Source organism: Cebus imitator, unplaced genomic scaffold (assembly GCF_001604975.1).
Source record: "Cebus imitator isolate Cc_AM_T3 unplaced genomic scaffold, Cebus_imitator-1.0 Scaffold64, whole genome shotgun sequence".
Taxonomy (NCBI): domain Eukaryota; kingdom Metazoa; phylum Chordata; class Mammalia; order Primates; family Cebidae; genus Cebus; species Cebus imitator.
In genome coordinates, this window is record NW_016107379.1 from 4,638,216 (window position 1) to 4,649,152 (window position 10,937).

At 50.3% G+C, this 10,937-nt stretch overlaps 1 protein-coding gene across 1 annotated transcript; it reads right to left on the bottom strand.

Annotated features, from left to right (window-relative positions):
- Positions 1-1,127: 1,127 nt before the first annotated feature.
- NKX6-1 (NK6 homeobox 1) lies at positions 1,128-8,576 on the bottom strand. The gene is made up of 3 exons (XM_017530251.2): positions 6,723-8,576; positions 4,858-5,030; positions 1,128-2,657 (listed from the first exon to the last, which is right to left on the bottom strand). Exons 1-3 carry the CDS (start codon positions 7,390-7,392, stop codon positions 2,400-2,402), a joined length of 1,101 nt encoding a protein of 366 aa, XP_017385740.1. The 5' UTR covers positions 7,393-8,576; the 3' UTR covers positions 1,128-2,399.
- Positions 8,577-10,937: the final 2,361 nt, after the last annotated feature.

The window sequence follows — 10,937 nt, forward strand, 5'->3', positions numbered from 1 at the left end:
AGGGGAGAGGAAAGAAAAAAGGAAGGAAAAGGAAAGAAGGAAGAAGCAAGAAAGGAAGGTGTTGTCACAGCTAAAACAGATATCATCCCAGTGCTTCTCTGAATAATTGCTTCTCTGAAGGACACATACCTTAGTCATGCTAAGAAGATGGAAAATAAGTAGAGTCTGAAACTCCCTGAGAACTTCACAAACTAGAAAAAAGAAAGAGGGCAGATTTTCAGCCTTTCTTTCTGTTACACCATGCCATCAGCATTGCATTCCACAATAACTTCCCTTCAGGCAATTTTGTCTTGTGGAATTTGTGAAAATTTTAATTTTCAACTATTTTTTACTTTCAAGGGAACAAACAGACCTATACTTTCTTTAGCCTGAAGAATCTACTGAACTCTATCGATTTTTTTTTCTCTTTGAACACAAGCTCATTAACCTGAAACACTAAGGAGGTAATGACATTTCACTGAGCCTGAAACTGAGTGTCTAAAAACAAAAAGATCCGGAAACAGTGATACAGCCCTGGGCTTCCCTCCCTGCCCCCGCCCCCAAATTCAGCTGGAGAAGCTATGACATTGCTTTCTTAACCCTAAAAGATTTTTACACTAGCTAAAGGAAGCTTTCTTTAAATTCATCCTTCTACAGTAATGTTTCGTAAAATCAAGGCTTCTGTCCTTCCACAATTTCTGCAGTCTTAAATATTAGCATCAAACAGCAGTGCTACTCCACCAGCAAGCTCCGCTGCCTCCTCCAAGCTAATCGAATAGGGGCTGACTGAGGAGCTATCTTGGATATATGGAAATGAGGTCTTGCCAACTGCCTCCCAATCCCAGGGACTTCCTGAAAAAGGAAAAAGTGATCTAGAAGAAATTAGACAACATAGACATCAGAAGCAGCTAGCTAGCTAGACTCGTCTCTCCAAGAATCGCCATGGCTGGGACTGCATTTTTTTTTATCTTCCAATCTAGGAGAATGAGAAATGTGACACCACTCTTCCAAAGGGAAAAAAAAAATTAAGGAACAGCTATTTCACCCAAGAAACCGATATACCATTTTTTGTGGTCTTGACTTTTATTATTTGAGATCTCTGATGAGATCAGATGATCTGTACCCTTTCATTCAAGGCAACAGACGTCTTCAAACTGTTTTTTTAATTTGATTTATCCTTTGAAACAGAAAGTGCATTACATTTAACTGGTCTTGCAAAGGGGGGTTTCTTCTCTTTACAAACTGAATTCCTTATATAAATTAATAAAGGTTAAAGATGCTAATATATCACCATTATTAGCTTAAAAAAGAAAACAATTTACATATTCTATAGTATTCTTATGATACAAAACACTTCAAATTCAATTACAGCAACTAAATGGATTTTTATGTTTCAGACCCAGAGCGGTTGTAACAATTCCCACCATCTACTTTAACACGCATTTTTATCAGAAAGGAGTTAAATACAAGCTATTGCAGCCCCTCCCTCCCCAATACTTTCTTTAAATCACTAATAAATAGCAACAAACGACTGTGCAATTTCAGAGAGGAACAGGGAGGCAGGTGAGAAGCCCTCCCTGGTTCCCACGTCTTCCACTTCAAGTCCGGGTGAGAGCGCAGTGCAGATCCAGGAGGTGGGCAGGGTAGGGCGAGAAGAGACAAGGGGAAAAGGTGAGTTTCTGCACATCCAAACGGGAAAGAGGAAAGAGAGGAGGGGACGGAGAAGGTGATGACATTCTATTCTAGGCTTCTCAAATTAAGTTCAAAATAAAAGGGAAAGTCTGGTTTGAGTCACTCTCCAAAGGGGAGGGGGAGAAGGCAGAAGGCCCATCTTTTTATAAGAGATTCAAAAAAGCATTTTACATTTTAAATATTCACAATAAAGTAACTTCTAGTCAGTGTAACTCACGATTTATTTACAAAGAGCCTTCAACAGGTTACTTTAGTCGCACAGCAGTGTGTGGGGGGAGAAACGTCCCTCTTCCCATTGGTGGCTGCGCCCTCCCGCGTGGCTCCGAGGTCCCCCGTGCAGTGGGCTTGGAACCTTCCACAGTACCTCTCAGCGCCCCCTACCCCGCTGCCCGCAGGGCCAAAATATGGAAGTGAGAGGGACCTGGGCGCTGAGGCCGCTGCCCGCCGATGGGGACGGCGCTGGGACCGTGACCCGGCTGCTGGTTTCAGTAGCGTCATTTGTGCAGTGCATTTGGTGGTCTTCCTTGCCTCATAAATCCCCCAGTCTCTCTCCCCCACATCCCCTCCCACAACTTCAAGGTTAAAAAAATAGATATGTACATCTCAAAAATAGCAAAGGGTCCTCGGGGCCCAAGGGGCGGGCAGGCGCAGCGCGCACGCGGTCCCCGCGCCCCTCGCGGCCCCAGAGGCGGAGGCCAGAGCCGGGCAGGTGCTGCGGGCGGTGGCGCTCAGGATGAGCTCTCAGGCTCAGACGCGTGCAGTAGGAGGCCGCCGCTGCCGCTGCTGGACTTGTGCTTCTTCAGCAGCTGCGTGATTTTCTCGTCGTCTGAGTTGGGATCCAGAGGTTTGTTGTAGTCGTCGTCCTCCTCCTCGTTCTCCGAGGCCCCCTTGAGCCTTTCGGTCTCCGAGTCCTGCTTCTTCTTGGCCGTGGCCATCTCGGCCGCGTGTTTCTTCCTCCACTTGGTCCGGCGGTTCTGGAACCAGACCTGAGAGCGGAGAAAAGGGAGAAGAGAGGTGGCAAGGGCGGAAGAATTGAACGCCAGCAAAGCCTGGCCGGCCGTGCCACCACCCCCGCATCTCGAGGGCCCTCCTGCAGGCCCCCGATGACCTGCCGCTCTCCCTCAGAGCCCTCCAGTGCCTCGGCAGTCAAAGTCAGTCTCCAACGCCCCAAGTTCCCCCCGCCCCCAAGTAACGGGCACCAACAAACTGACCGCCGTTGCCATAGCGATGGTAACACAAGAGTATTGAGGTTGTCCGTGAACGAGTTCTCAAAAGTAAAAACAAAACTTGGAAACTTAAAAATGAGTGTCCCTAAAAGCGAGTTCACTTTCCTGCCTTCTAGTTTGAAGTCGAAAACTTTTCCTCCTTCATAAAGTTGCCCCACAGTGGCTCTGATTGTATTTCTTATTTAGTTCCTTAAATTAAGGAATTTCAAACAACCTGACATGCTTATTTACTTCCTTAAATTAAGGAATTTCAAACAACCTGACTTGCTTTTCATTGTAAATTGTGGGGAAAAGCACAGCATTTGCCCCAGGTATTTCTGTTCTTCTTTTCGTTTTTGAACATTGTTTCACTTATCTCAGATATGAATGTGTATAAACGTGGTAGATAAAGAATATCCTCTCTGTTTTTACTTAGAATGTATGGTGCAGTTTTTATATTTAAAAATCTGTTAAAATACAAACTTCAAATTGCCTTTTACGTTTTTCATAAGCCCAGAGTAAAGTGAAGGCTAGAATTATTATTGGTTATTTTTTAAACATGAAAAATTGTCCATTACATTATTTTCCACAATTGGTATGTCTATTCCTTCAAATATTATTTTAATTGTGTTCCTGCCCGAGACATTTAATACAATTTTTAAGCTTATTCATGATGTTTGACACATATTTTACCTAAAGCATCAGCAAGAAGCAACCAATTTCCCAAAGATATTGAATTATTCTCCCTTTATGCTCCTCATCCATTATGTATTTTATCTAGAGGATCAGAATTGTTAAGAAAGTGATTTTTATTTTCTTTATACAGCTATAATAATTCACTTCCAGCCATATAGACATATTTACGGTGACAAATGAAGACCTTCAGATTACCACAGTAGGCTCTGTACCAACCTACTGCAAAAATAATTTTAACTGTGATGGTATCCTAATGGCCATACACAAAATCACTCCTGAAATGTATTTTATGATGGCTGTCCGGGGGGAAATACACTAACCAGCAGACATGGCTAATGTTATTCCTGCTTAATTTAAGGAGCAACAATCAAACTAATGAAAACAGACTTACACCCCAAAGAAAAAACATAACAAACTGAAAAAGAAGGACAAAAGAGAATATTAGAAATATAAGAAACTATCAGATTGAATATACCCAGCTTGCTCAATCCCTTTATTTTTTAGAGAAAATTTTCTAAAATTTGTTTCCCCGGAAATATACTGTACAACTCAATTATAAGGAAAGCGATGCTTTAATTATAAATTGTTGTCATGAACAATACAAATCTTAAATCTGTTGGTAAACTTATTTTAACCAAATTCAAGCCTATAATTCTGTAATAATCTTGTCAATCCATTTGTAAAATTACTATTCCAAGTGATTGCCTTAAGCTAAACTAAAAAGTAGGTTCATCTGTGGTAAGTGGTTAGATCCTGTGGATTTATTTATTTATTTTTACTTGCAAATTAATAGATTAGCCCTACAATACAGATCTACACTAGGAAAGTATATAACTAGTGGATCCAGAATTGACAAACAAAAACTTGGATAGCTCTACAAATAGGATATACGGAAGCTATTTAACTGGCCTGATCTATTCTCTGGGCTGATATTTCAGTAATGCTTTTATTCTCTAATAATGGCGAGTCCCCCAGCACATGCGGCTATCTAGATTAACCTAATTTCAAAGGCGGGGGCTTGATTTCTTTTGTTCATCAAGAGTTTGCCCGCCTGCAAGATCCCAGAGCCTTTGTAGTCCCACCCTCCTTCACTGCTCTCAACTCCTCCCCAGGCTCCTCGGACTCGCACCTCCCAGGCGACTGTTTGTTAGTTTGGTGTGTGTGTGTGTGTGTGTGTGTGTGTGTGTGTGTGTGTGTGTGTGTGTGATGTGTGTGTTCGTCCATGTGTGTAAGCGCGCGCGCCAGGCGCGGGACCTATCCCTCGAGGTTTGCAAGGTCCACTTACCTTGACCTGACTCTCCGTCATCCCCAACGAATAGGCCAAGCGAGCCCTCTCGGGCCCCGCCAAGTATTTTGTTTGTTCGAAAGTCTTCTCCAGGGCGAATATCTGCTGTCCGGAAAAAGTGGGTCGCGTGTGTTTTCTCTTCCCGTCTTTGTCCAACAAAATGGATCCTTGATCTGTGAAAACCAATACACAACGAGAGAGGGAGAAAAACAATCTGTTACAAGCGGCTGCATGGGGTGGGGCGGGGGGAGACCGAACTCAAAAAGCAATGTTTCGTGGGAAAAGAAAGCTCACTCTGTGATGGAGACCAGAAGTGTAGCCGCGCTTCCAGCCTAATGGCGCGTCTCCCTTTGCCTTTTTCATCCACCTGTTTTTTTTAAGCCGGGTGTTTGACGCAGCAGTAAATACCTTCTGCTCAACGCTGAAGTCAAACAGCTAGGGAGCCTATTGCTAAAGTTTGCCAGAGCCTAATCTCAAGGCCCCATTAAATTAACGAGTTCGGGAGGTGGGGAAAAGGCCACTCTCGCCTCCTAATCCAGTCGGTCCTCGCTCGGCCCCGGAGCCTTTGCGTGAGGATAACTAGATTTTTTTTTTCCTTCAACGCTTCTCTAACCTGTGTCCAGGCAACAAAGGGGTCCTTGTTTTTGCACACAAGTGAACTAAATCGCCCCCAAGTCTAACGTCGCTGCAGCAGAGGGGAAGAGGGGAGGGGGGAGGGGGCACAGCCTTTGTTGGCGGCCCCTACACGGCCATCAAAACCAATACAATAGCGTCTCCCTGGCACCCCCACCAGGCCCAGCCGCCACCATCCCCCGGCTTCCCAAGAGAACCTCCACTCGGCTTCCGCAACTTCCCGCAGTTATTGCCACTCAGCCGGACTAGGGAGGTCCGGAGACTTGGAAGAAACTTCGGGGACTCATTCAAAAGTGAAGAACGGAGCAAGAAAAGGACCCCAGGCTGGGCCACAAAGTCCACCTGGAAGGCTGGGAGCCTCCGCAGCGCTTTGGCTGACTACCCGAAGACTAGATTGATCTTGGGGCAACTGAATTTGCCTCAAGCAAGATCTTTGCAAGATGGTACATTTTCCCCAGTCCTTGTCCCTTCACCTCGCTCTTCCCCTGGCTCTTTCTTCTTTTAGAGGGTTGAGCTCCACGATGTCACCAAATGTGCCGGGACTCATGGGTGCCAGCCCCCAGAGTGGAGGCAGGTGGGAAAGCGCGGGCCCAGCGCTAGGGAGTGGTTGGAAGCACTCGGCGCTGGTCCTGCCCAGGGGACTGCTGGCCTGTCTTCTGTGTGCTCACACTCGGGTGTACTAGGGCGGCGAGGGCGAAGAGGTGAGGTGGGGACACCCCGAGCGGAGACGTGCATGCAAACACACGCACTTCCCGGGTGGTAGAGGGCTCGCTGCTGCCCGGCCTCGCCGCTGCGTGGAAGAGAGCCAGCAGGTTAGGCTGCCGAAGGCGGAATGGGGCCCTGGACGGCAGGCAGGAGCTGGGAAAGCGGGGGTGCAGTGGCATCTCCTCCCCATCCCTCTAACCCAGGCCAGGCCTGGGGTCCCGGCCAGGCCGTTTCAGGAGCAGCCAAGGCCTCGGACGAGACATACATCCCGCACCGCGTCGTGATCCACACGAACACGCACACACAGGCTCAGCCCCGGCGTGCTCAAGACTTAGAGAGAGGAAGGCGCTTGGATGTAGCCACGCGAGCTCAGGAAAGCAAGAATCCCTATCTGGACGCTGGCGCTGCCAAACTACTGGGGCGGACCACCGGGTGGATCGAGCAACACACACACGAGGAGCCGCGACCCGAGAGTGGGCACAACGAGCATGGCAGGCGTGCCCCGGGGAGCGGGCGGTCATACTCACGAGGGGTACAGGCCAGGCGTGCGTCCCTCCAGGGCGGGCTCTGCATCACTCCGGGCCAGAAGATGGGCGTCCGGCCCGGCAGCTCCGCTAGCGGCTTGGGGTACCGGCCCACGGCGGCCACGGCCGCAGCGCTGGGGCTGAAGTAGAGCCCGGGCGGCGGTGGCGGCGGGCTCAGGCTGCTGAAACGGGGCAGTCCGGCCAGCAGCCCTGCCGGGGATGAGGCAGCTGCTGCGGCCGCGGCAGCAGCTGCGGCGGCGGCAGAGGCGGAGGAGGCAGAGGCGGACGAGGAAGAGGAGGAGGAGGAACCGGAGGGCGAGGCGGAGGGCAGGGCGGCCCCCGAGGCCACCGGCATGGATGGCCGGCTCAAGATGTCGTTGATGCCGTGTGGGGTGGCTGCCGACAGCTGCTGCGGGGGGCTGCCCAGGGATGAGAGCCCCCCCGTGGCCGGGGGCTTCAGGCTGCCCGGGTTGTGGGTGCCCAGAGGCGGGGAGGGGGACGAGGAGGAAGACGACGAGGATGAGGAGGAGGTGGGGCCGGTGGGCAGCGGAGGATAAGCCGCAGGGTACAGCGGGGTCTTCATCTCGGCCATGCTGTGCAGGGCGGCCAGGGGTGGGCTGCTGAGCAGGAACGCGCTCTGCCGGGTGCCCTCCATTGCCCCCACCGCTAACATCCCACGGCCAGGCCGGAGCCCGTAACCTTGCAGCGAGGGCGCCGGCTGGTGCCCCAAGCGGGGCTCAGAGGAGCCGGAAGCGAAGAGGGCGCGAGCGGAGAGGCGCTCGGCGCACCCGGAGGCGAGCTGCCAACTGGGCCAAGAATGCAGCCGCCGGGAGTTGCTCCCCTAGCTGCGCAGCAGAGATGTCCAAAAACCCTCACGCGGGAGGCGGCGGCTCGCAGAGAAGAGCAGGCGTCCGGGCGGGCTGGGCAGTCCTTTCGTTCCTCGAGTCCAGGATTCGATCCCCCGCCCTTCTCTATTCCTCACTTTTCCTAGCTGTTCAAAGTGCGCTATTTCTCATTTTCTGCCCCCGGGAAATAAGTAAAACAAAACCCAAGCTGGCTCCGGAGAGTTCGTGGCAAACTTAGTCGCCGAATCTCCACTTTGAAGTTGGAGGGTGGGGGTGGCTCTCTTTCTTTGGGGAGGTTCAAAGGACGCCGGGTTCAGCCCGTGGCGCTCCTCTGATCTTACTGGGATGCTCTGCTCTTTCGGCTGCTCGGCTGATTCGCATTCGGCGGCGCTCGCTGTAACTTGGAAGAGAGCGCAACCAGCCCGCGGGAGATCTCGCCTCTGGGCGGGCTTCCTCCGCCCGCGCTGCCCCCCGCTACTGCGCCAGAAAGGGCAGTGCCACCCGTCCCCGCGGCTCCGGATCCGCGCCTCGACCCGCCTTGCCCTCTGGGCCACGCGGCACTGGAGTTACAATATTGAAAAGAAAAAGGGGTGTGAAAAAGCACAGAAAAACAAAAGACTGAGTGTGAAAAGTCTGGCGGCTCGGTGTTTGCGCCGCTCGTCAGTCCGCTTCTGCAAACCGGCCTGGCGACCCCCGCCCCACCCCCGCGCCCTCTCTCCCTCTCACTCTCCGCCTTGGACTCTCCTCTCTGGCATTTTCGTTGCGGCTTCCCAGGCTTCGCTCTTCCAAGTCCTGTCCTCTGGCCAAACTGACCCTCTCCGCGGCTCCTCCGCTCTCTCTCTTCTTTCCTCTCTCCCTCCGGGCCTGACAGTTCGGATGAAGCTCTCAAAGGTAATAAAACATTTGCATCATTCCCTACCCCTCTTTAGCTGGGGGACGAAAGGGAGGGGGGAGTGGGGGACCAAAATGAGAACTTTGAGGGACGTCACTCCGAGGCGGCGCGGAGGGCCGGGGCCCCGGAGCGGGGCGCGGGCCGGGGGCGTAACCGTCGTGTCCAATAGCGCGCCGCCTTGATCCTCGCGTTGCCCCTGGCGCACGCCCACTAGGGGGCGCCGCGCCCTCTGATTGGCTGAGGCGGGAGAGCCGTAGGGCCGCGCCCGCCTAGTCCCCTCCCGCTCCCTACTTCATTCTCCTGTGGGCGGGGCCTGGAGGAGCGGGAGCTGGCGAGTGGTGCGGTTCCTTAGTGGGGCCAGTGGCCGCCTCAATTAATTGTGTTAAATAAATGAGAAAGGGGAGGGGAAAGCAGAGACGAAGAGGGTATTACTTTTTAAAGAGAGGACTAATGAAATCCCAGCCCTTTTATGGAAAAGCAGTTCATATTCTTCCCTTGCTTCCCCACTGGCCCGCTCGCGTCATCCCATCCCCTTCCCCCACCAGCTCTGGAGGGCGCCTCACCTCGAACCGAGTCTGGTCCCTTGTAAAATGGAGCTAATGGAGCAGGCAGCGGGCGCAGCCCTCGCCCGGCTCCTTCTTTTGAAGGGATTAATTAAAGGCCATCTGGGCTCTCCCAGAATTGTGTAAATTAATTTGTTGCTCCTTAAGCCTATAGATGTCCTTAATCCCCTTGTAGGCCGAAGGATCGTCCTCTTCCATCTCTCCACCTCCTGCTCTCCTTTTCTGTTCTTTCTCCTCCACTTTTCTTTTCATTCTCGAGTCCCCCCCACTTCCCACCGCGGTCATTATTATTTATGGGTTACTCAATTCGCTGAAAACTGAATCAGTTTAATAGGAATATTTATCTGTCAGGTGATGTTCAGACCTGAGAACAGTGAGAGTTTTTTTTTTTTTTTTTTTTTATTTTTTTGTTCTTTTCTTTTTTTTTTCTGTTTATGCCTTTTTTTGTTGTTTTTTTTTTTTTTTCTTTTTTCCTTTACTTTTCTCCCTTTGATTATTGCTATTTCTTTTGGGTTCACATGGGGGTAGAATCATGAAAATTCAAGCAGAGACTTTAGATACAGAAACATCTAGGTAAGCCCTGGGAACTGTAAGCTTTTGAAAACACTTTCCGAAACCCTGGCTCTTACTTTCAATTCTAGAGTTGCTACGGGAGATGGAGATGTCCCGGCTCCTGGGCAGTGGTAGTGGGATGTCTATCTAGGGTTTAGGAGTTGAAGGGTGGTTTCCTTTACTCTCTCAATCTCTTCCATCTCAGGCCAGTCTTTACGTTCCCGACAGGGTTGAACTGCGTGCTGGAGAAGGAAAAGCCTTTGACAATTTTGATAATTTAGGATGTTAAAGTAACAACCATTAGAAGGTGGTAGCTACAGCAAATTTGGATGAGATCATAAATTACAATTTTAATGCGCAGAAAGCAGAAATAAACCCAATAAATGGCTCAAGAATGGAACTTGATCAGCAACACCGACGGATGAAGTTTGGCTATTGGTGCCAAAGCACTCATTTGGGTCCAAGCACGAAAAACCAGGACAGCGTACTCCGTTTCGAAAATCATCGTTTACTAACACTAGTTTTTAAGGGTCAGCTTGAGCTTGAGTTTGAAACTGGGGGAAGGAGGAGTTATATTTGCCAGTTTTATTACCCTCTAAGATAGAAGCAATGTTATGTGGTCCTCCTCTTCATCTTTCTTCATTAACTTCAAGACTGGTTTAAATCTATTATTTCATGGACTTTAGAATCTGACCTGGGGGAAGGTGAGGTCCTTCATCAGCATGAATAACGCTAAAGAGTCAAGCCAAGGCTCACGCTTCAGAAGAGAGCTGATGTGCGGACGTCCCCATTTCCCCGCAGGGATCCAGTGCTTGGGTCTAAACCCCAGCGCCCTGCCACTTTGGCCAGGAGGCTGCGGGAGGATGGTGGCAGGCATAGCCGGTCCCGGCCTTGAAACTGGGGCGCCCATGTCTCTGGCTTCGTTATAAACGAAACCTTTCTCGCCTTCGGACGCTCCACCCTGGCGGTGGCACCCAACCTTCAGTCTCCACTTTGCGCCTGCCCTTCCAGGGAGCTTCTCACATGCTCCAGGACACTGCATTCTCAATGACTAGGTAGGAATTTGAAGGAAAAGAGGTCAGTCGTCCCCAAGGATTCCAGTTTTAAAGAATGAAACCCCTTTTATCTCATGTAAATATTATGACCCGGAAGAGAGGTGAACATTTTTCTACTGAGAATACTAGTATCTAATATTGGGGGCGGGGTTGCCAAACAGAGACACGGGGGCAGGGGAGAGATTGAGATTGAGATTCAACTCAATCCAACTCCGGGTGAATTGCCTTGAGTAAATAGTTGCAACGCTTGGTGTAAATATGTCTCCTCCATCGTTGACTTTGATGTATTATTCGCACTGCCAAATTAAAAT

Bases quoted from the DNA above. Each gene is read 5' to 3' on its own strand.
- NKX6-1 (XM_017530251.2), bottom strand. From the start codon at position 7,392: ATGTTAGCGGTGGGGGCAATGGAGGGCACCCGGCAGAGCGCGTTCCTG. The intron at 5,031-6,722 runs GTGAGTATGACC...TGGTTTTCACAG, and splicing joins ACGCCTGGCCTGTACCCCTC to ATCAAGGATCCATTTTGTTG. The intron at 2,658-4,857 runs GTAAGTGGACCT...CTCCGCTCTCAG, and splicing joins TGACGGAGAGTCAGGTCAAG to GTCTGGTTCCAGAACCGCCG.